This window comes from Felis catus, chromosome D4 (genome assembly GCF_018350175.1).
Source record: "Felis catus isolate Fca126 chromosome D4, F.catus_Fca126_mat1.0, whole genome shotgun sequence".
NCBI lineage: Eukaryota > Metazoa > Chordata > Mammalia > Carnivora > Felidae > Felis > Felis catus.
Window position 1 is genome coordinate 31,415,154 of NC_058380.1, and position 26,472 is coordinate 31,441,625.

General features: G+C 35.9%; 1 protein-coding gene and 1 pseudogene across 6 annotated transcripts; one reads left to right on the forward strand and one right to left on the reverse strand.

Annotated features, from left to right (window-relative positions):
* Positions 1-357: 357 nt before the first annotated feature.
* Positions 358-2,942, forward strand: LOC101091660 (annotated as a pseudogene).
* A 4,600-nt stretch (positions 2,943-7,542) lies between these two features.
* On the reverse strand, positions 7,543-26,146 carry ZNF658 (zinc finger protein 658). Of its 6 annotated transcripts, XM_045042788.1 has the most exons (7): positions 25,929-26,113; positions 23,812-23,910; positions 23,582-23,640; positions 21,734-21,887; positions 18,409-18,535; positions 18,019-18,114; positions 7,543-11,351 (listed from the first exon to the last, which is right to left on the reverse strand). In XM_045042788.1, the coding sequence occupies exons 4-7, from the start codon at positions 21,743-21,745 to the stop codon at positions 8,458-8,460; spliced, it is 3,129 nt and encodes a 1,042-aa protein (XP_044898723.1). In that variant the 5' UTR covers positions 21,746-21,887; positions 23,582-23,640; positions 23,812-23,910; positions 25,929-26,113; the 3' UTR covers positions 7,543-8,457. The 6 variants fall into 6 exon arrangements, with proteins under 6 accessions (XP_044898723.1, XP_044898721.1, XP_044898724.1 ...); XM_045042786.1 differs by lacking the exon at positions 21,734-21,887 and having other exon boundaries at positions 25,981-26,126; XM_045042789.1 differs by lacking the exon at positions 23,812-23,910.
* Between the last annotated feature and the right edge of the window lie 326 nt (positions 26,147-26,472).

Genomic DNA, 26,472 nt, shown 5'->3' on the forward strand with positions numbered 1-26,472 from the left:
TATGATCCAGCAATTCCAGTTCTGGGTGTATATCTGAAGGAGACAAAATCATTACCCCAAAGAGATATCTGTACTCCTATGTTCATATCCAAGGTATGGAAACAACCTAAGTGTACACTGATGGATGAATGTGTAAAGATAATGTAGTATATGTATATATACAATGGAATAGTATTCAACCTTAAGAAAAGAAAATCCTGCCATTTGCAACATCATGGATGAAACTGGAGGGCATTATGCTAAGTAATGAAGCCAGACAAAGACAATTAATGTATAGTATCATGTAGATGTGAAATCTAAAAAAAAATTTTTTTTTTGAACTAATAAAATGGTGGTTGCCAGGATGATGGAGGAAATGGGGAAATGTTAGTAAAAGGATACAAATATTGTTATAGGATAAATAAGTTCTGAGGGTTTAATGTAAAGCATGTGGACTATAGTTGATACTGTATTGTATACTTAAAATTTGCTAAGAGAGTAAATCTTAGGAGTTCTCTCTCTCTCTCTCACACACACACACACACACACACACACACACACAAAACTATGTGAAGTGATAGATGAGTTATTGTGATTGTGATAATCATTTCACAAGGTATACATATATCAAATCATCACATTGTACCCTTTAAATGTATACAATTTTGTCAATTACAACCCACTATAGCAGAGGGAAAATATATGAAGAAAAATTATATTTATCTTATAGTTTCTTAATGGTTGCCCTACAGCTTAAAATGTATTCTAAGTCTACTTTTAAATATCACTATATGATTTCACATGTATCATAGATACCTTATAAGAGTATTCCCTAGTTCTCCCTATGTCCCTGTGACATTCCTGTCATTCATTTTACTTACCTATATCCTATAATCACCCAACACATTGTGATAGTTATTGCTTTTAAAAACATGTTTTAGATCAATTAAAAGTAAAAACATTAAAGGTTTAATTTTAATTTCACACTTTCCTTCTTTGAAGTATTGACATACCTTGAAGTTCACTGATTCTTTTTGTTCTTTTCTTGGCTATCATGAGTACACTAATGAGCACATTAAAGGCATCCCTTATTTCAATTACTGTATGTTTTATTTCTACCATTTTTTATTGTGGTAAAATACACAGCATAAAATTTACCATTTCAATAATTTAAAATATGAAACTCAATGGCATTATGTACATTCACATTGGTGTGCAACTGCCACAACATCCAATCTTCAGAACTTTGTCATCATCCCAAATTGAAATTTTGTACGCATTAAAAAATGACTCTCCATTCCTCTCTTTCTCCACCTTCTGGTAACCAATATTCTACTTTCTGTCTCTATAAATTTGACTATTGTAGGTACCTTATATAGGTGAAATCATACAATTTTTATTATTTTGTCTCTGGCTTATCTCACTAAGTGTGTCTTTAAGATTCATCTATATTACGGAGGGAAGTGTAGCCCCTCTAAATTCATATGTTGAAATCCTAGCTCTCAGTATTTCAGAATGCCACTGTATTTAGAAACATGGCCTTAAAAGAGGTAATTAAGGAAAATGAGGTTATATGGATGGGCCCTTAGTTCAGGCTGCTATAATAAATTATAGATTAGATGGCTTAAAAAAACATTTATTCTTCATAGTTCTTAAGGCTATGAGACATTGTCTCCTTCACATGACTTTTACAGACATTTCTTTCCTGGATACAATGGCAACTCTTAAGGAAAAACTGATTACACCAGTTGTAGAAGAGGCAACCGTCTCAAACAATAAGATCACTGTAGTGGATGTTGGTACAGTGTGTGCCATCAGTATTTTGGGAAAGCCTCAGGATGATGAGCTTGCCCTGTGGGCATTTTGGAAGATAAACTCAAAGGAGAAATGATGGATCTGCAACATGAGACATTATTTCTTCAGACACCTGAAGTTGTGACATGACAGATAAGGATTACCTGTGACTGCCAGTTCTAAGATTGTGGTGATAACTACAGGAGTCCGCCAGCAGTAGAGAAAGAGCCATCTCAATCCGGTGCAGAGGAATGTTAATGTCTTCAAATTCATTATTCCTCAGATAGTCACATACAGCCCTTATTGATTCATAATTATGGTTTCCAACCCAGCAGATATTCCCACATATGTCACCTAGAGGAAGTGGGTGTAATCTGGATTCTGTTAGATTTAGCTATTTTATGGCTGAAAAAACTTGGCATTCAACCCAGCAGCTGCCATGGATGGATTTGGGAAGAACATGGTGTCCCAAGTGTGACTGTGTGGAGTGGAGTGAATGTGGCAGACATTTCTCTCCAGGAACTGAATCCAAAACTGGAAACAGAAAATAACAGTGAAAATTGGGAGGAAGTGTATAAGATGGTGGTTGAAAGTTCCTGTGAAACTAAAAGATATACCAAACTAAAAGGATATACTAACTGGACTACTGGATTAAGTGTGGTTAATTTAGTGACCATTTAATAAACTATCAGAATTAGCAATTTAAATATCTGCTTCAATACACAGGGGTAACAAAAGATAGAAGCACTAATCTACAAACCTTCAGCATTGTTTTGCAATTTAACATGAGGGACTTAAAGTTGAGTCTTGATTAGTTAAATCACTGTTTTATTGGTAGTACTGGGAAGATAGAATACGATGTCTTAATTCAGACTGCTATAACAAAACACCACACATATGGTGCCTTGAATAACAAATATCTATTTCTCACAGTTTTGGAGGCTGGAAGTCTGAGATCAGATTGGTAGCATGGTGGGGGTTCTTGGTAAAGGTCCTCTTCCTGGTTTACAGATAGCTTCCTTGCATGCTATATCTTGACATGGAGCAAAGTGCGAGGGCTCTGGTCTCTTCCCCTTATAAGGACATTAAGCCAACATGGGGGCTGCATCCTCATGACTCAACTAAACCTAATTACCTCCTAAATGCTCGACATCTCAAATACTACCACACTGGGGAATTAAGCCTTCAAAGTATGGATTCAGGGGTGGGGTGAGGGTGGGTAGGGACACAAACATTCAGTCCATATCATAGGGGATGAAAAATAAGTTTACATACAACTCATCTATACTTTACAATTTTCTTTTTTAAATGCCATATCTGTAAGGCCCTAACTGGGCTAAAATTAAGGTGCAAGAAACATTCCAAAACCAGAAACTATGTGTATTAATTTGACTAATAACAAGAATTCCCAAGATACTGATGGGATGGACAAAATTCTCTTTATATTTCACCTAGTTGGGCTTGACTATGCAAATATTTTGTTGCCTAGTGGGTTGAATAGATATATTTCTCTGTATTTATCCAATCCAACTCTATATGATTGGGAATGGCCCAAAGAATAAGGCCTGGTCATCTCATCTTGTTACCATTACCATCACTGACTTCAAGGAGAAAGGTTTATTTTTCAATTAATGGTAAATGAGTACAATGTGAGATTGTTGCTTAGTGGAAAGTAGCCAACCTTTGGGTGTTACAAGGGAGGAAAATCTAAGATCACTCTGGTGCCTTTTGAAAAGTTCAGAACAAGTGAATGATATGCTCTTTTAGCTTAGATTTAGATGTCCCTTGGGACAAAGACTACCAAAATTCTTCTTCTAAAAAACGAAGGAGCTGGGGCGCCTGGGTGGCTCAGTCAGTTGAGCTTCCGACTTTGGCTCAGGTCATGATCTCACGGTTCGTGGGTTTGAGTGCGTTGGGCTCTGTGCTGACAGCTCAGAGCCTGGAGCCTGCTTCGGATTCTAGGTCTCCCTCTCTCTCTGTGCCCTCTCCTGCTCATGCTGTCTCTCAAAAATAAACATTAAAAATTTTTTTTAATAAAAAAAAAACGAGGGAGCTGTACAATGGCTAATTTAATAAACATACTTCCAGGATGGTTTTATGTACTCCTAATCAACAAATAGACCAGAGCTCAGACAATGACTATGTGGAATAATACTAATGTGTCTGTCTCTTATGGTTTTCATTTCACAGAATACTATTCTATGAAACAGAATTGGCCTACAGATTTAGACTTAAGTGATGATAGATTGACTAGGGTTCTTAATTATTCAATAGATATATACCAAAAAGTACAGATAGCTATAGATCAGGGAGGCAAATAAAAGGGAAAAATATAAAAATATAAGACAATTTGTGCTGCATTATAGGATGGTTTAAATGATACAAACCCTCCCTGATTATTACAACTCTTGGAAATATGTATATGTGTTTTGATTATCTATTTGATTATATGCTATTGAAAGACACATCTACATGATTGCTATCAAACTAAGAATGAATTTTGTTGTTGTTGTTTTTACTCTTGTTATAAAAGGCTTTGACCCAAAATCAGGATGGTGGACTTTGCTGTGAGGGTTAAGTCCTGCAGACCCAGAATAGTCCTGAGCTAAGGTATCTGCACATCATTATCTGTTGTTTAAGGAATGAAATATATTAACAATGTTTCTTTGTAACCAGCAGTCCAAAATGTTTGGAGGCAGATTTTAACAACTTATCAACAGTGTTTATTAATAACAGTGTGATTGATGATTTCACTGAGACCTTCAAAGTCCTCTGCTTTTGGGGCTGATTACATAGCAAGAATATGCCTACATATCTGGCAGGGGAAAGAAACCTCAGCAGTAAACCCATTTTGAGTTTCAGAGTGATTCTGTGCACATGGCTCTTTTCTGGCAGTGAAATTGTGTTCATACAATGGAGGAAAATGGGAGCTGATGCCTGGCCATTATCCAAACCTTGTGGTATGAAGCAGCCTTTGGCTGTGATGCAAATAATGACATCCTATATTGCGTCCCTTTCCCTTAATAAATTGCACACTTGTCAGCATTGTCATTTTGGGTCCTATGAGTCTTCTTCAGCACTTTAATCCTGTTTAACTGTCATTGTTAGTGCACCACATTTTCTGGCAATGTGGCAGTATTGTCATTTTAGACTTTGTGTTCATTTTTCAATGTGTAACTTTTTCTTTCTCTTGTCTGGTCACAAGTCATGTATAATTTTTTTTATGTTGTTTATTTAGTGTTTTGTTGCCTTATTTTCTATGCTAACAACTTTCTCACTGTTCTTGCTGGTTTCTGATCTATTTCTCTTGGATTTACTGCACTCTGGCCATCAACAATCTTTTCTGGATTCCAGAGTAGTGTAGTAAGTGTCATATTCTTGTTTATCTCAATAGGGACATAATTACATTCTACCTGTGCTATTGCATTACTATCTTCTATCAGAGGCATATGCCTGTTTTGAGAACGTGTTTATCAACAAAACTGTTTTCCACATGTACTCCATTCAGCATAGTTTTCTCCCAGAAGTGTTGCTTTTATAAGAATTCCTATTAGATTTTCATTCACACTTATGTTGGACAATATGCATTATATGTGTGCAGTAACATATGCCCATGTGTTCTTGCTTCACTAGTAGCTCTTGCTTCTCTATGATCCTTCCATTGTTTAGTTATTATCTGGGTGTAACCTGCTCCTTCATCTTTATATATCTATGTCATCTACCTATGGCTTTAGCATATATTTCTAAACTTAGCTTTCTAATGATAACACACCCATTCCTTTTAAATCTTCTGACTAGTACCATCCAATTTATCAATGCTTTTGAAAGACCCTATACAAGCTAAAAGCTTTTAATACTCCACCTTTCTAAGTTTTACTTATTTCTCCTATTATCAGATTTCTTAGTTATGATGGCTGGTCATTGTTCATATCTCCTATTGTTATCTGGGTTAATGCAATGATCTGGGTTGATAAGCTCATGAAACACAAACTTTCTTTCAGTCTTTTCATTACTCAAAGTCCAAGCTTTAGCAATTAGTTTAGAAGAATTGGGCACTACTCTGATGATGATGTATGGAAATAAAATTCTGAAATTAAATCCTTGGGGTCAAAGGGCAATGATTCATATTCCAATAAACACTAAAAACACAAATTTTGGACTATATACTGGATCAGTGTGAAGTTTTTAAATTCTTGGTGTTATAATTTTTACCTATCTGTATTTATAGTTTCCAACATTAAAATCAGAAATATATAAAAAGGATTCTGATATTAGTTTGTGTACAATATAAACTAAATAAGATAAAATAATTTTTTACCAAGTAGCATAGTGCTCACCTACACAATTTTGAGGGATACAACCTAAACCAGGTGATCAAGCTTAGCATTGTCAGTGATTATTCATGTTGATACCATATACTGTTAATATGGTAAGAATAGCATCTGTGATCTTCCTACAAAATAAAATGAATACACAAAACAAATCTGTAGTGCCAGTGCAATCATTAAAAAAAAAAAAGATATAAGAAATCAAAATCGAGAGGTATTCTATAAAATACTTGACAAGTCCTTCTCAAAACTGTCAAGGTAACTGACACATGGAAGGTCTAAAAAATTGTCACAGACTAGTGAAAGATAAGGAGACATGACTATTAAATGTAATGTGGTATCCTGAATGGCATCTTGAAATATAAAAAAAAAAACTGGAAAAAACAGTGCAATCTGAAAAATGATGTTTAGTTAATAATGTATCAGTGTCATTATTTAGTTAAGACAAATATACCAGAGTAATAAAAGATGTTAATAAGAGGAACTGGGTGAGTATATAGGACCTAGTATTGGTAATTATTTAAATCTAACACTATTCTAAACTGAAGTTAATTTTTTTAATGTATTCAAGATTTGATAATTTCCTTTTCATACAGTTTTCTGAAAAAATCAGACATGTGGAAAGAGATGTTTTTTTCTTTCATTTCCCTTTGAACATTGTGCAATAAGCTCAAGTTGCATCAAGGTGTCAGAGACTGAGGAAGAGCAGAGACTGAGGAAGAGCAAACATTTTCTTAGCTGCTGGAACTTCCTTGTCACAAGGAGTGCTGATTCAGTGGCTGGTGTAGTAGCCCTGGTACTATGATGATACAGCCTTCATCCAATGGCTTTCTTTGGTAGTGATGCTGCTGGGTGGTAACCACCCACTGTCAAAAAAATACCTGTTCTCAAGTTAGTCTGTTTTTCAATATCAGTGTGGTACTTATGACATGAAAGTAGCCTTTTTCATTCCAATTCCAAAACCTACTGTCCAAGCAGGATAGAAATAACACTGGTTTGCAACGCTGCAGTGTGAGCATACATTATGAGGTTGGAAAACGAGCCTACATGAGATACCCAGGCTACATGCATACAAGAGGGATGAGGAGATGATTTCCTTTATAATTACACAGTGCAAAATAAGCCACTTGTGCGATATAATGAAGGCCAAAAAACCATGTAAGAATCAACATTCAGCCCACTCACCCATCCAGATACCCGAGGATACTTAGGAAATCTTATGGATCTCCAATATCCTAGAAAAACAGGTCCACACTAGCAGGCAGGCCAAAATCTCATAGCATCAACAGCATCAAGCTGAAGGAAGCCAACAGAAGAACATAAATTATAAATCAAAAAGGAAAATGGATTAGGTCCAGAGGAGGTTTGGTTGCTGTCTTCTACTAGAACTCATAACCAATAATGAATTATTACACAAACTAATACAGATGTACCACATAGCTCAGAGACTAGCTACAAACATTTATTGGGGTTGTACACAGAATTTAAGTTATTCCTCCATCTTTAAAACTTCACATTCCACAGTGAGTTTCTGTACAGGTGAATATTTTATTATATGTTTCTATAAAACTTGAAGTTATATATAAATCACAAATTTAGGTACAACAGTTCTAGGTGAAGATTTTATCTTCAATTCTGAAACTGATACATTTCCTCAGGAAAAAAATCTGAAACAACTGTTCAATATTCATTAAAATATAAATTATCAAATTATAAGATTTTGGTCAAATCTTAATTATTTTATGTTTAACATCTAGTAAAGGCTTTTGTGTTTTTCCCTGAGATTTCTCTAATTTTTAATGAAGGCTTCTGATCACTCAAGATGTTGACAGCTTTTCTCCTCATATGAAATCTGATACATAGTGACAGGCTGAATTTTATAGGTCTTCCTGACATTTATATTCATAGGGTTTTGTCCGACCATAACAGAATTATCTAAGCTATGTGTGTTTAACCAATAGAACAAAATCTGTAAAAGCTCAACAGAGTACAATTTGATGTTTTTCTTTTAAGCCAACTTGTGAAGATGTTAGTGGAGATGTTGTTTCACCCAGTTATTCAGATTTGGCTTCTTTCACCTTATGTTCTACCATATTTAATACATGGCACTGAAGTCTGCCCTGGAAATATCTCTATACAGTATAATATAGGACAGAAAGAATGTAAGGTGACTTTTGAAGGTTAGACTTAGATTAAATGTAATAGTGTCATATTCCATGACCAGCATCACTTGAATGAAGGACAGATTGTTAAATTAGACAAGCTATGTATGTGCCTAGTGGAAAAGGAAACAGATTGCCAGTCTATGTGACATAAGCTTCTTTAATATATGTTATCCAATAAGATCTGAGTCCCACTAGGACTTCCCAAATTCACTACATGTAAGGGTTTCCTCTCTGGTGTGCATTCTGGTGTGATGTACTCTAAGAGCTGCCTTACGGACAAAAGTTTTTCTGCATTCATTGCATTCATAGGGTTTCTCTCCTGTGTGAATTCTCTGGTGTACTCGGAGAGTTGAATTTTGTGCAAAAGCTTTCCCACATTCATTACACTCATAGGGTTTCTCCCCTGTGTGAATTCTCTGGTGTGCACTTAGGTGTGACTTCTGGGAGAAAGTCTTCCCACATTCATTACATTCATAGGATTTTACACCTGTGTGAATTCTCTGATGTACTCTGAGAGTTGAATTATGGGCAAAAGGTTTCCCACATATATTACATTCAAAGGGTTTCTCACCTGTATGAGTTCTCTGATGTGCAATAACATATGACTTCTGGGAAAAAGTTTTCCCACATTCATTACATTCATAGGGTTTCTCCCCTGTTTGAGTCCTCAAATGTGCTCTGAGGTGTGATGTCTTGGAGAAAGTTTTCCCACATTCACTACACTCATAGGGTTTCTCCCCTGTGTGAATTCTCTGATGTGTCCTGAGGGCTGAATTATCAGCAAAAGTTTTCCCACATTCATTGCATTCATAAGGTTTCTCCCCTGTGTGGATTCTCTGATGTGCACAGAGGTGTGTCCTTTGGGAGAAAGTTTTCCCACATTCATTACATTCATAGGGTTTCTCTCCTGTGTGAATTCTTTGATGGACAATGAGAGCTGCCTTATAAACAAATGTTTTCCCACATTCATTACATTTATAAGGTTTTTCCCCTTTGTGAATTCTTTCATGTCCACTGAGGTATGATTTCTGAGAGAAGGTTTTCCCACATTCACTACATTCATAAGGTTTCTCACCTGTGTGAATTCTCTGATGTGTACTGAGGTGTGTCTTCTGTGAAAAAGTTTTCCCACATTCATTACATTCATAGAGTTTCTCCCCTGTGTGCATTTTCTGATGTGCTCTGAGGGCTGAATTATGGGCAAAAGTTTTTGCACATTCATTACATTCATATGGTTTCTCTCCTGTGTGAATTCTCTGATGTACTTTGAGAGCTGAATTATGGGCAAAAGTTTTTTCACAGTCACTACACTCATAGGGTTTTTCTCCTGTGTGAATTCTCTGATGTGCTCTAAGGGCTGAATTATGGGCAAAAGATCTCCCACAGTCATTACATTCATAGGGTTTCTCACCGGTATGAATTCTCTGATGTGCTCTGAGAACAGATATATGGGTAAAAGGCCTCCCACATTCATTACACTCATAGGGTTTCTCCCCTGTGTGAATTCTTTGATGTGCTCTGAGGGTTGAATTATCAGCAAAAGTTTTCCCACATCCATTACATTCATAGGGTTTCTCCCCGGTATGAATTCTCTGATGTGCACTAAGGTGTGTCTTATTAGAGAAAGTTTTCCCACATTCAACACATTTGTAGGGTTTTTCACCTGTGTGAATTCTCTGATGTGCTCTGAGATGTGATGTCTTAGAGAAAGCTTTCCCACATTCAATACATTTGTAGGATTTCTCCCTTGTGTGAATTCTCTGATGTTCTCTGATATGTGACATCTTGGAGAATGTTTTTCCATATACATTACTTTGACAGAGTTTCATCCCTGTGTGTGTTCTTTGGCATACTACGAGAGCAGACTTCTTGTAAGATTTCCCACATCCACTATTATCATAAGGTTTCTCCTTTGTGTGAACTGTCCGATTTTCACTGAGGTTTAACTTCTGACAGAAAGTTTTCTCACATTTACTACATTCATAGAGACTGACCCCTATATCAGTTCCAGGATAATGAACAGGGTATGAATTTGAACAAAAAGATTCCCCACATTCCTCAGGTCTCTCCCCTGGATGGGTCCTCTGATGATGAATGAGTTGTACTTTCTGGTAAAAGGATTTCTTGCATTTATTACATTCAAATGACTTCTCTCCAGTTTCACTTTGCTGATGTACACTAAGGGCTAAGTTCTGATGGAAGGACCTCCTGTATTTACCACGCTGGTACAATTCCTCTTCTGTGTGAGTTCCCTGACATACTATAAGGTCTAATTTCTGGTAGAAGGTATTTATACATCCATTATACACACAAAATTCATCTCTAGTTTGTGTCTTTTTTTGTACTATATGGGCTGAGCTCTGGCTCAAGTTTTCATCACACTTATTGCTTGCAAAACTAGTCTGTTCTGTAGCAGTTCTCTGAGATTGAGTGAGAGATGAGATACTGCTGAAGTTATTCCCACTTTCATTACATTCATAGTGTGCCACAGCCATGTGAACTTTATTGTAATTCTCAATAGTGGTTTTGGATTTCCTACATTCATTAAGATGAAAGCATTTCTCTTTTGTGCCAGTTCTCATGTAGTTATCACAGTTTTTCCTAAATTCATCACCCTTATAGGATTCCTCTCCTATAACACAAACAGTCTTATCATGTAAAATTTTCCCAAATTCATTACATTCAAAAGATTGTTCCAGGGTTTGAAGTTTCTGATGATTTTTCCAATAACTGAGAGGTTTTACATTTTTATTATATCTGTAAGACTTCTCTCCAGTGTGAGTTTTCTCATGCTTAGTATCAAGCTTCAATTTTTTGCATACATCCATGTAATCAGCCTTCTTTCTTGAATAGTTTCTATCACAAATAATTAATTCAGAAACAACTGGCAAATTCATTCTACATGAGTCATATTTACAAGGCATATTTCCTGAAGAATTTGGAGTTATATCCAGATTAAACGGTTTTTCTAAGACTTTCTGCTCTTCGTTACTCAATGTTTTGTTATTAGTGAATATTACTTGCCACAGAGGTTTCTCTTGTTTTTCCTGGTTCCCCTCAATGTGAATATCAATGCTGAGATATCCTAAAATGAGAAAAATCGAAAACATCTCTGTATCTTACATTTCTTATGGAAAGGAATTTATAGCTATATGTTTGTTATGTATTGTAATCTACTGTTACAGGTCACATTCCCAGAGATTAGTAATTCATACACACAGAGAAAAAGAAATATACTGTCTCTCCCTTCATCCATGTTATTTAAAGAAAACAGGTATTATTTCCAGAGCTGGCCAAGATGGAGTATCTATCTTCCTAAGTCCTCTCTCTTACAATTAAAATATCCCTGGAAAATCAATAAATCAATCAGTAATAAATAAAAAAGTAAGTAAGATGCTACAAAATGGAATGTGGAACTTTGGGACTCAAGAAATGACATGGCAGAGGATTTCAAGGCTTTTCTGTTTCCCATAATTCTTATATGGGGTACTGGAGTGTTGGAGAAGCCTGTAATCCAAAGTCAACAACACACAGACAAAAAGAGCTACAAGAAAACCCTATTCCTTCTGGCCAAAGGTCTGAAATAAAGATAGTCTAACAGAACAGAAAATCTTTTTGACAATATGCACCCTGCTCAAGCCTAACAAAAATGGAATATTTCCCTGTGGTTCTAGATAGGTTTAACAGGAAATGAAAGTTCCATTGCCACAGGTATAAAGGACTGGACACTTGCAAAATTTCTTTCCATGAGCCAAACCAAGAGCTAAGTGGAAAGATCATGAAGAATCCTAAGCAAGTTCTATTCATAGGACATTCAGGGATGGTAACAACAATCACTACTGCAACTATTCCTAAAACCACATTCCTATCTACTCTATGGAATCTGCAAAAGAAATAAATCTGTTTTAGGGTACTTGTGGCAACACAGCAGGTAGGGGAAGGAAAAGAGGCAGGAATACAATTTTATAGCTAGAAGGGATGCAGCAGCATTTGGAATAACTATACTCTCAAAACCCAAGAACATTTTAAAAATAGCTGAATTCATATTATTCTTAAATATACATAAAATATTCATCAAGGCAGACCACATCATGGACTACAAGAAAAATCTTTACAAATATAAAAGAACAGAAATTGTATAAAGTATAATCTCAAGCCACAGAGAAATTATACTAGAAATGATTAACACAAAGTTACCTGGAGAGACACAAAATATTTGTAAGTTAATATACTTCCAATTAATCCATTAGTCAAAGAGAAAATCTCCCAAGAAATTAAGATATTTAGAATTGAATGAAAACAAAAACTGTTTAGAACATATACAAATATGTGGGATGCAGCTAAAGTAGTTCTCAGAGATAAATTCATAGCTTACAATCTTTTATATTAGAAAAGAAAGACCTCTAATCAGTCACCTAAGCTTCTACTTTAACAAACTTGACAAAGAGAACAAATTAAATCTAAAGAAAGAAAAAAAGAAAATAATAAAGACTAAAGATGACAATGAAAATGAAAATGGAAAGCAGAGAAAAAAATGAAACCAAAGCTTAGTTCATTGAAGATTTTTTTTAAGTGCTAAAACCAAGAAGAAAAAAGAGAAGACACACAGTATTAATAACAGAAAAAAATGCAAGAGGGGACATAAATACTGATACGATACTAAAAAGACAGTAAAAGAATATTAGGGGAAGCTCTATGCCCATAAGTTTGACAATTTAAGTGAAATGGACAAATTTCATTTGAAAAAACTACCAAATTAATTCATGAAGGAAGAGGTAACACAATAGGTCAGCATCTGAGAAACTGAATATGTGATCGACAAAGATGTAGTTCCAAGAAACTGCTCCAGGATCAGATGGTAGTAACTAGTGAACTCTGCCAAACATTAAAAGTAATAATAATAATAATAATAATAATAATAATAATATACCAATTTTACATAATTTCTTCTAGAAAACACAAGAAAAGAAACCGACAGACCAATATCCCTCATGACATAAATGTAAAAATCCTCAAAAAAAAGCATCAAAAAGAACTATATATGAAAAGAAATGATTTATCAGGATCAAGTGGGGGTTCATCCCAAGAATACAAACTATTGCAATATTTAAAAGTCAATCAATGTAATCCATCATCTTAATCATCTAAAGAATGAAGACAAATCACATCATTTAAGGGAAAAAATATTTTACAAAATTCAAATTCCATCCATTAACCTATTATAAAGGGAATATACAGAAAGCCTGTAGCTAATATCATACTTAAGAATAAGAGATTTACTGGGGCGCCTGGGTGGCCCAGTCGGTTAAGCGGCCGACTTCGGCTCAGGTCATGATCTCGCGGTCTGTGAGTTCGAGCCCCGTGTCGGGCTCTGTGCTGACAGCTCGGAGCCTGGAGCCTGTTTCAGATTCTGTGTCTCCCTCTCTCTCTCTGACCCTCCCCCATTCATGCTCTGTCTCTCTCTGTCTCAAAAATAAATAAACGTTAAAAAAAATTAAAAAAAAAAAAATAAGAGACTTACTTAAGAATAAGAGACTGAATACTAAGATTGGAAAAAGACAGGGCTGTCTACCCTCAGCACTTCTATTCCAGACTGTGGAAGTTCCAACCAATGCAATAAAGCAAGAATAGAAATAAACGATACACAGTAAGTCTACCCAGAGAGCCCCAAGAAGATCTTCAAAAGAGCTCCTTAACTAATAACTGTTTTCAGCAAGGCAAAATGCAAAGCCAATATACAAAAGCCAATTATATACAAGCAATTATCACTGGAATTTTAAATCTGACAAGGAATATGATTTACCATAGTGCTGAAAAAACAAAGAACAAAATACTTGGTATCTGCTGAAAACTACTGATAAAAAGAATCAAAGAAACCATAAATAAAAGGATATGTATATGTTCTTTATTGATTGGAAGAATCTATATTGTTAAGATATCAATCCTCTTTTGATCTATAAATTCAATACAATCCCAGTTGAATAGCTGGCATGCTTTTTGTAAATATCAAGAAGATCATTTTAAAATTTATACAGAAGAAAATTGGTGGACTCACATTACCTGACTTCAAGGTCTAATTAAGAATCTAGAGTAATAAAATTAATGTGGTACTGGGGAAGAATAAATATGTAGATAAATAAAAAAGAATAGAGATACCACAGAAATATATAGTCTTAAATGTACAGAATAAAAGTACAAATATACACATATATTTATACTTATGTACCATATACAAAATATATGTTCATCCATTTTCTAAGAACAATGGAAATGCTATTCAATAGGAAATGATAATTTTTTCAATAAAATGGTGCTAGAATAACTAGACTCCCCTTTTCAAAAATTTAATCTTAACACATAACTCATCCTGTCTATGAAAACTACCAAGTGGATCATAAAATATAAAATGTGAAATTTAAAAATTTCTAGAAGAAAACATGAATAAATCTGTGTTACTTTGAGTTTTGATACTTCTAGACAGCACAATAAATGCATGATCCTTAAGAAAAAATTAATAAATAGGACTTATCAAAATTAATGTTCAGTATTAGCCAACCTCTTCTGAAATCATGCCAACAAAAGAAGTGGATTGCAGCTTCACTACTGCCAAGTGTGGACTAAACTTCCACAGACACCTTTGGGAGTTGGAGGAGTGGGCTGGTCTATTAACAATGGAGAAGGGTAAGAGATCAGGGTCCCTACCAGCATTTTCCTAACACTAACCACCCTGTATTTTATCAAGTGCCAAGGCCCCTAGTTCACCTTCATTGTTTTGTTATCTATCAGAATGTTACATTTCCCCTCTCTCCCTCTCTCTCTGTCTCTGTCTTTCTCCCTCTCTCTCTCTAAACACACAAATATATATATATATATATATATATATACTTTTATATATAATATGCATATACATATACATATATAGGTCTATGTTTATGTCTGTACACACACACACACACACATACACACACACGTATACATTTTGCTGTACTTAGTGGGCAGAGTAAAACAAAATACATTACTCCATCTTTCCCCCAGTTAATACTTTTTATATCCTATTAATTTCTTCCCTAAGCAGAGTCATGAACACATTCTCATTATCATATAGAATATTTCTAGTTTTGCTTTGAAAATCAGGACTTTAAGCCACCTGAATCCCATTTTTCATGTAGATCCAAAAGATTACCTCAACATTCTTTCTCCACTGATCTGTGGGAATAGAACCACCTGTCAAAGACCAATTATCTATAAAGCATATGTGTTTTTCTTGACCTTTCTTTTCTGTTTCACTATTATATTAAACTATCCCACCTCCAGTTTCATACTACTTAACTCTCACAGCTTTACATATCTAACAGAGCAAATCCTATCACATCACTTCTATGAATAAGATTTGCTTTGATATTGCATTAAATTTTACAATCTTGAATTTATCACATAAGTGCTTCTTTTCTTTTGTTTTTGTTAGGGTTAGCTCAAATTTCATTCATTTTACTGTTTTTTATTCTAAGAAACATACAACAATTTCTCAATCCTCCAGTTTATTAATTTTTAATTTCACTTTTAAATTCTGCTTGTATTAGTACATTTTTGTTATTGTTCTTGCTTAATTTATTACTAGGAGACTACCAATTTACCTCTGTTCATTAACTTACACATATCCTAATGTTAATAATATGCATATTTATTTTTATAAATGTCATACAATTTTGGATTTGATATCCTTTTGTATTTATATGTTGTTTAAAAGAGGTAATCTTTGAAATATCCATATCAATAGATTTTTTTTACTCATGTTATCATTAATTTCTAGATTTATCAAAATATGTTCAGATTACTATTTATGGGATTCTAATTTGGATTTATTGAGGTTTTCTTTTTTAGACTAATATTGCATTTCACTATCTTATAATAAATCCATGGGAACTTGAAAGGCTTGTTCTTTGATTTTAGGATACATGTACAAATATATGGTTCCCTTTAATATAAATATCATCTACGTTTATATAGGCATACTTATTTAATGTTCATAGCATGTCTAATATAATCAGATAAAGTACATTATTACCTCCTAATCCTGGTGAATTTTAAATTCTTAGTACTTCATTATTTTGTGTTTTATGATAATTGGTATGATATTGTTTGGTGTAGTCATTCAAATGCATAACTTGTGCTCTTGACTAGAGGGCGTTTTTTTTTAAGTTATGCATTTATTGCCTAAATTCAAACCTGAATGAGAACATGAAACCCTATACTATTTTATTTTTGACTTAATAACTTTACTATCCTTTTATTACAATCTTTCAAAGATACTTATTTAGGAATATCTTTTTTAGCTAACTAATATGATCAAATCATTTATATTTAGTGACTGGGAAACATGCATGGTCCAAAATTTATGTCAATTTTTATGTTACACAATCTGTTTTAATAGTTTCACAACAAAAACTTTCAGTAAACACGCTCAGGATGATTTTACCTTTTTGCTCTAAGAGTTATATTGAAACTATAATTTTTGAAATTCTTGAAATTGTTTATTAGTTTGCACAAATACTAACAAGCACATGAAAAAATGCTTGACATCACTAGTGAACAGGTAAATTGTCATAGACTGAATTGCAATTCATATGTTGAAGCCCTCACCCTCAATGTAATTTGGTGATAAGGCCTTTGGAGAAATAATTAAGGCTAAATGAAGTCATAATTGTAGAGCTCCAACTCTTATAGGGTTGGTGTCCTTAGAAGAATAGGAAGAGACATCACAGCTCTCTTTCTCTCCATGCAAGTACACGGGAAAGGCCATATGAAGGCATAGTCAAAAGTCAGTCATCTGCAAGCCAGGAAGATGCCTCACTGAAATTAACTATGCTGGCACCTTGATGTTGGACTTCCAGCCTCCAGAACTATGAAAAATTTCTGTTGTTTAAACCACCCAGACTATGGTATTTTATTATGCCAGGCCAGATGACTAATATAGAAATGCAAATCAAAACTTCACTAATACATCACTTCTCTTTTACTAGGATGGCTACAAGTCAGATAATAACAATTATTGGTGAAGATGTGGAAAAATCAGAACCCTCATATGCTGTCATTAGGAATGAAAAATGGTGCAGGCACTGTGAAAAATAGTCTGGAGGTTCCTGAAATAGTTACCATAAAACCCAGTGATTCCATTCTTAAGTATAACTCAATAAATAAAAACACATGTCAAAAAAAAAGCATAAATCCATGCAAAAACTTGTAAATGAATGTTTCTATTAGCATTATTCAATAATAGCCAAAAGGTAGAATCCCAAACATCTAATGACTGAAGAATGAACAAACAATGAGACCTTATTTTGTCAATCAAAGGATGAAATATTGATACACATGAATCTTGTAATCCTATGTGAAAGAAACCAATCATAAAAGACCACATAATGTGTGATTCCATTTACATGAAATGTAATAGGCATATCTATAGAGACAGAAAGTAGATCAGTGATTGCTAAGGCTGTAGGGGACAGGAGGAAGGGAGACAATAGCTAAAGGGTATAAGGTTTCTTTTTGAGGTGATGAAAATGGGAATGTGGTTATGTTTACACATATCTGTGAATATATGAACAGCCACCGAATTGTACTCTTTAAATGGGTGGATTGTCCAATATGTAAACTATCTCAATAGAGCTGTTTACAAGGATAAAACAAACTTTCCAAGGTATTCCCCTAAGTTGAACTACCCCAAGTGTTTCCTTTTGTCAGTGCTCACCCACCTGGGTACCTCTGGTTTAGGAATTCTTCCTCTAAGGACCAGGGCTCTTCTTCTTGCTCCAACCTGAAGATCATCTTGGGTTTGGTCAAGCAATACCCTGTAAACATGACAATTGAGGGTATATATAGACCAGATCCATTGGCTTTTTGGTTTCCAAAGGTGTAGAAAGTTAACAGCAGCAAGAGAAGCAAAATAATGTGCTCAATTGAAGTTTTCCATGGAAAGTAGTAACATAAACATTGTTTCTGTTTCCTTAAAGGCTTCAGTTATCTTGGACCTCTTACTCAAAAGCCTGTACAACATTAATCTCTACAAAGAGTCCATGTGTTTTGTTAACTTTTAAAAAAAGTAAATGTAACCTAGAGGAAGTCACATACTAAGGTATGCTTACCCACTGAGATGAGGTGGCTATAGTTCTCCAGCATCACATCTCTGTACAGTGTCCTCTGAGCAGGGCTCATGTACTGCCATTCGTCCTGGGTAAATTCGACCACCACGTCTTCGAATGACACAGACCCCTGTGACAATACATTTTATTCATGGATTCAGAATTAAGTGAAAAGAAAGTATCTTTGAGAATTACTATTTTTCCTGTTTACTTTTAAGCTTTAAAACAAATGGTTTAAAAGGCATCTATTTCTGACCTAATTTTGTCTTTGTGGAGTTATTCAGTTATCAAGATTTTTAACTTACTATAATTCATTTATATCTGTTTATAAACCATAGATTTTTTTAAGACAAAAAAATTCAATGTATAGAGGCTTCCTACAATTCTTCCCCTACATCCCAAGTGATTACCGTGGGTATTTAGAGAATTCTAAGATGTTCATTCCCTCTTCAGGCATGATCATTGTAAATAATGAGAGACAAAGAAGAGATAACATGTAAGCTGTGAAAATATTTTACACAATCAAACTTAGGTATAAATAAATACATAAAGATAACATAAATCTAGAGCTCATGAAGAGCAAAGAACAACTTACCAGGGAGTTGGAACCATAGAGAGCAATATAAGAGAACATTATTTTAACTGAAGTAACAACAATGAATATAATGATAGGGATATAATCACAGGGCAGCAGCAACAACCAATTTGATAACTACCTTCTTGTGCAAACACCTAGTCTAACTGTACGAGCAGCTTCTGGAATGTTGATGCTAAACACTGACATTTAGAAAACAAAAGGAAAATAAATGTTAGAAGTTTTAGTGAACAGATCTGTTCATGTTCTTGAAGGGTCTGTGAACATAAAACTGGACCTATCTCTTAAACTAGTATACACATGGTTTTAGAACACAGAAGCGAGGTCTAAAATGACGGCAAGAAGTTAGGAATTATTAGCAATTTGGGTTGTACCTAAAATTTTAAGAGGCAAACAGACAACAATTTGAGCTATATGCTTGCTATGTATCCCATATGGGACCGAGGAAAGAAAAATACCAAACAGTATTTGAGGAAGCCTGAATATTAAAGAGGGTGGCAAATAAAGTATAGGCCACAAAGCTAAATAAAAAGTTTTCTGAAAAGTAGTAAGAGTCAGGAAAGGGTAGAATCTTAGAAAATGAGAAAAGGGAAAATTTCCACAACAAAGCACTTCAAAGGGGCTGGGAGGAGGGGAAATTGGGGAGTTGCTGTTCAACTGGTAAAAAGTTTCAGTTATGCAAAATCATTAAGTTCTAGAGATCTGCTGTGTAGCTCACCTATATTAACAGTATTGTACTATACACATAAAAAATGTGCTAAGAGAGTAGATCTCATGTAAGTGTTCTTATCACAATTATAAATAGGAAAGAAAAAGAAAAAGACTAAGAAATAATAGGATAGAAGCAAGTTTTTCCCCCCAGTGTTATGTATCCAATTATTTGTTCATTCATGTCTTCGGTATTACTAAGTGAGTACCTCCTGTGTGTGAAACTCAGTAGCTGGTAACTAAAACAAACAAAAGAACAGGAATACCCCTCATAAAATTTAATCTAAAAAAATTTTTAATTATATCCTCCAAAACTAAAAAAATTAGTGAGAAAAGTGGCATTGCTTTCATTTTGCCAATCTCTTTACTATCTGACTTAATGAAATCCCTTGGATTAAAAAAAAATAAGCTGACAAGTGACGTAAATATAAATGTTGAAGTAAGGATCTAAGAAATTTCTCTTGCCCATAAATAACAATGAAAAAACTGGCAAAATTATAGAAATTAACAAAGGCTATCTTCAAAACATTAAAAAAAACCAGCGGAATCATAGTAAGGATGGTGATCCATATCCTTTTAACTTACCCTGTTCCCATCCCTCTCTCTCCCAACTCTGCAGTAGTTTGAGAACCAATGGTCTGCAACCAGAAGCCTGGCAACCACAACAACAGCAGAACTGGGTTGGAGATCCATCAAAGCCTCATTCACAGAAAACTGTCATTATTTGACCTGTTTGGTGGTTTCCTAAAAGACCCTGGTTATCAGGATGCCTTTATTTGAGCTAGCTCAGAGCATGAAAAGCCTTATTTTCACAGGCATTTGTCAAAAACAACTAAAGGCAGGGCACCTGGGTGGCTCAGTCGGTTAAGTGTCCGACTCTTGGTATTGGCTCAGGTCATGATCTCACAGTTTGTGGGATTGAGCTCTGTAATGGCTCTGTGCGAACAGCATGGTGCCTGCTTGGAATTCTCTCTTTACCTCTCTCCCTGCTCCTCCCACATGCACATGCTTTCTCTCTCTCAAGATAAATAAACATTAAATACAACAACAACTAAAGGCATTTGTTTAACTTAATGGCTATCTGAGGTGGTAGATAACAGCTGGGGCAATTAATGGCTTAACTAAGAAGCTTGAAAGGAAAAGCTGGATAATGAGATGTCCATAAATGTTTTGAAAAGCTCTGATATATTCCTGAAATCTAGGAGGTCATATACTTGCACAGAGCTGTGCATACACCCAAGGCTGTGAGTATGCTCAGGAAAGATGTGAGAAGGGTCTAAGCTGTCAATTCTAGGTGACTCTGAGTTTGGCATTAGAAGGAAGTGTAGGCTAATGCAAAGTTATTAACTGCCTGTCTGACTGTAGAAGGAATTCCCAAACATGCACAGATCTCCTTAGCAAAGACTGGAAAATTTACTGGTTCTAGGCATTTAAAGAAATTTCTGTAGACAACTTTAGCTGCCTCAGATGACAAGAAACACAGGCTCTACAGAATTTTTTAAAAAGTCACTGAACAAAATAAATTTTGACAATGACCCCTATGGAGAGGAGAAATTCTAGAGTTGTCACATTATTTTATTTAAAATGTCCAATTTGCAACAAAAATATTAGTAAACAAGAAAAGAAAGAAAGACATATATGCAGAAAAGGTATAATTAATAGAAACTACTCCTAAGGAAGCAGACATTAGACTTACTAGGCAATAACTTTACATCAGCTATTTTAAATATGGTCAAATACCTAGAGAAAACAATGTCCAAGGACTAAAGGACAATATAAAAAAAATTTCACTAAATAAAGAATATCAATAAAGAGATAGAAATATAACAAATACAAATTATATAGAAACTCAAGAGTTGAAAAATATAAGAACTAAATCAAAATTTCACCGGAGGGGTTCAACAGCAGATTTGAGCAGGTGAAAGAAAGAAAAAAGTGGACAATATGCCCACTGAAATTATGTAGTGTGAGAAACAAAGAAAAAATAATGACAGAAAATGAAATATGGGATAGCATTAAGCTTACCAACATATGCATGAGTCCCAAACAGAAAGTCTGAAAGAATATTTGAAGAAACAATGGCCAAGAAGTCTCCAAATTTCATGATAAACATTAATCTACAAATCCAAGAAGCTCAACAAACTTCAAGTAGGATAAATTTAGAGTGCGAGATCCACACCTAAACACATGGAAATCAAACTGTCAAATACAAAGACAAAGAGACAATACTGAAAGTAGCAAGAAAGAAGTGACTCATCATGTACAACAGTATTAAAAACAGATTACTAATCAGAAACCATGGAGGACAGAAGGTAATGAAATGATGTATGACAAATACTGAAAGAAAAAAAGTTGTCAACCAAGAATTATATAACTAGTAAAAATAGAAAAATTAAAACCCTCCTAGATAAACAAAAACAAAATTTGTCATAGGCAGAACCCTCCTACAAGAAATAATACAGTCAGCAAATCTATACAGACAGAAAATAGATTAGTGGTTGCTTGGGGCTTAGAGGCAAATGAGCAGATGAGAAGGGATAAAATGTAGAGGTGCTTTTTAAGGTGATGAAAGTATTTTCAAATTGAGTGTGGTGATATCTGCACATTTACACTAAAACATCATTGAATTCTACACTTAAAATGGGTGAATGGCATGGTATATGAACTGAATCTCAATAAAGTTCAGAAAAAAATAAAGAGAATAAAACCATACCAAGATAATAGAGCAAATTAAAGGCCAAGGACAAAAATGGGGGATGAGCCACATGAAAGTACAAGGGAAAGTAGATGACTCCACAAAGATAGCAGCAGGGGAAGGAAAAAGCCAGCGGAGGGTGTCACAGACACTAACAAAGAAATTTTCCAGAAGGGCAGAGTGAGAAGCAGAGACAAGTGCTCAGAAAAGTCAGGTAAAGAAAGGACTTGACAAGACTCAAGGATGTGATTACAGTCAAGTCTCTGGTCACTGGATATGATAGGCAAGTGGGAGAGAAACCAAGTGTGAATAGAAAGTATTTAAACATTTGAAACAGAACACAATTTTAAACTGTCTGCTGAGCAATCCAAATACCAAGGGTACTCAAAATATTTATGGACAGTAATTTTAAGGATATTCAGTTGATTCATCAGAAAAAATGTCTTATTCAACTCTTATGTTTGAATTTCTGGAAAACAGAATTGACCAAGTTCACATTTAGCATTATGTCTTCTACTTTTACTGAAGAACAAGTAGAGACAATGTTCTATATTATTTTAGAGTTATTACTGACAAATTGTTAACTAAATCACCTACTCGAAAAACAGATTTTTGGGGAGGTGCCTGGGTAGCTCAGTCGGTTAAGTGTCCGACTTCGGCTCAGGTCATGATCTCGCGGTCTGTGGGTTCGAGCCCCACGTTGGGCTCTATGCTGACAGCTCAGAGCCTGGAGCCTGTTTCAGATTCTGTCTCCCTCTTTCTCTGACCCTCCCCTGTTCATGCTCTCTCTCTGTCTCAAAAATAAATAAATGTTAAAAAAAAATTAAAAAAAAACAAAAGAAAAACAGATTTTTTTTGAACTTCAAATGTCTTAACATTCTATGAGGTATCAGTTTGCGTAATCATCTCATCAGTGTTGACCTTTAAAAGCATTGTTTGTCTAACACTCTGACATGGCTACCAAAAATTCAAAAATAGATTTAGAGCTCCAATTTGATAAAATTGTAATACAAGAGCATCTACATATATCCACAGGCTACCTTTGCTCTGCTCTTCATCTGTATTTCCACCTATGAAGGCATCTGATCCATTTCTATTTTTACTTTTCCATGTGAATAGATACCTAAGCCCTTATAAAATCTACTATAAAACAAACAGATTATTAAAACAGAACTCACCTGAGCTATGTTCATTTTCTGCTGCTCCATGAAGAATGTAAAGAAATGAAAAGGTTCTCCTGAGGAAGAGGAAAGAAAAATAGAGTTATGAGACACCTGGTCTGCCTTACAACTATTTTCATTTGCCTAAAAATTTCCATAACACCAGCTAGAAAAAAAGGTTTCCCTATAGAAGAATGTCCCTTTGACATTCTTGAGAAGGAACAGGAGGGACCACACAGAGGCAGTACCTGAACAAGTGCATCTCCAATATGATTATGTCGGCTTAAACTTGTCTTTTCACTGCTGTGTAACTCAAAAGTCGATGAATTAACAATTTATGTCCCCTTCTAATTAAGAACAACAACAAAAAACACAAAATAAAACAAAAGGAGATTGGTTAAACAAATTCAGGCATACAAAGGTAAAACCTTCTACCTTCATTTAAACTGTTAAAAAAATTACTTAGATGTGATTGTTAATCAAGTTTGTGTTGTCTTTATACCTTGAGTTAGAACTTCCCCAGAAAACTCCAAAATAAAGATGGGATGCTTTATGCAAGAAATATATTTTCTAACTTTTTGTTCTAACTTGGTTGCAACTTATAAGACATATTTTTTAATAAGATGCCTATAGTACTTATCTATTTAAGTAAACAGTACTGTGCTTAGTTCTTGATTCTGCCTTGGGTGTCTTTACAAAAATCATTCTTTCAGGCCCAATATTTTGGGCTTCCAAAGTGTCCAATATAGAAAGCCTTTCTTCTACTCTCCTTTTATTATTACCTACATTCAGGAAAGAGGGAGCATCGCATAACTAGATGCCATATGTGCTGATGGACATAGAGTGAGGGCAGCTCAGAATCTGGAAAGAAGGGAGAATGAAGGAAACTGGGTGCTGTTTAAGATTTCACCAGTTCTGACTGGTTATATCGTCCCTGGGCATCATGTCCTCACCAGCCATCCAGTGACGTGCCTGTTCCTGTGCAGCATGACAGTAACCCACCCCTCTCAACCTCAAGTTACCACCTTCTGCAAGGAGGTCCAGTGCCACTGTCCAGTCTGTGATGGCTTCAGGGGTGTGATGACATTACCAAGAGTCATATTTTGGCAGGATTTATTGGGGGGGGGGCGGTGGAGGTGGGGTAAGCTAGCTGTTTAAAATTACACAATTCATGAAAATACTCCTGAATATACATCACTCATGCTGTACAGGGATCAAGAACTGCTTCTGGTATAGAAAATCAGGACCTGTGCCTTTCCTGAACCTTCTGCCTCTGTTCTGAAACTCCAATGAAGGATCTGTCAGAAGAGCTGACAATGGTTTCTAGGGCTCTCATTTTCCTATCTTAAGACCTACTTTCCTCCAGAGGGGCTTGGATCCAGGTCTGAGAAACAAATTTACTGCATTTGAAATCTCCATTTAACACTCTAAACGTGACTTTGGAATTCACTTCAAATCCAGTAATGTAGTCATTAGTTGCATGCAACTACTGCACCTGAAGTGTGCCTACTCACAAATCAAAATAGTAATTTGGATATACTGAGTTAAACACATCAGTAAAACAAATTTCACCTCTTTAATCTTTTCACTGTCGCTACTGAAAAATTTTAAATTATGTTTGGTTTGTGTTATCTTTCTACTGGCCAGCACTGCGTTAGATTATCAGAATGTGCCTCTGAGGATGGAGATAGGTTAGCGCAGGAAGGTTCAAGAGTCTCTGTCTGAAGGAGCGGCTCTAAAAAGAATCCACAAATCCCAGGAAATATTTACCACATTGTGAGGTTCTGTCCATATTCACTTCACAATCATATCTCCTCTGAAAATTTGGGGATTCTGCTAAGAGCTCCAGAGGTTTCACCTCTGGGTTTGGGGCAGAACGGATATTGGAAAGAGTAAGAAGTAGGGAGTAAAATCTACTTGTATTTATTCCAGCCTCTCTCACCTACCAGCCGTGCCCTCAGGTATATCATTCCGTCCCCAGTAAGTTCCTTTCACTTTTTAACATGGAATGTTAAAGGCAATTGTGAGGCTTAAATAAAATACCAAAGGGAACAAAGCATCTTGTGACAGCAACTCACACACTTAATTCTCAGACTAATGCACAAGCTACTGTTGGTAGCCTCGTGTTCATCGAAAACATCATAAAGGCGGATTCCCTTTCCACTGCCCACAGTCCCAGCACCCAGAGCCCACAGGAAGTACCTTCTCCAGACAGGGGACTCAGCCCCACCTGCTCCGCAGAAGTAGGTGGGAACCAACCCCCCCCCCCCCCCCCCCCCCGCACATGCACAGAGGCTGGAGGAGGGGAGAATCTTCCGGGAGCTTCCTCGAACTTCCCCCTGGCTTTCGCCGCACACAAACCTACCCGACCTGGCAGAGCCCCACACTTCGCGAAGCCGTGTCCCCAGTGCTCTCACCCCCGGCGCGCAGCCTCTATTCCCCCACAGACCCAAGGAAGCCGAGATCCTGTCCTCTTCAGGCAGAGAAGGCCCGCGGAAAGAGATAGGGCTGGATGTGCACTTGCGCAGAATGAGCCCCCAAGCTGGATTCCCAGAATGCTGCGCGGTAGGCCCGTGACGTTTAAAACTACATTTCCCAGGGGGCCTGGGTGACGCAGTAGGTTAAGTATCCCACTTTGACTCAGGTCGTGATCTCACCCTTCCTGCGGTCCAGTACGCCTCCCGCCACCGCGCCCCCCCCCCCCCCCCCGCGGTTAGCACAGAGCCAGCTTCAAATCCTCTGTCTCCCTCCCCCTCTCTCTGCCTCTCCCAGGCTCACACACTCCCTCTCTCTCAAAAATAAATAAACATTAAAAAAAGACTACATTTCCCACAAAACTTGGAAAATGCAGGAAGTAATGTTAGAAGCCTTCCCCCCCATTCCCCGCCCCCCCCCGCAATTAGCGCCTT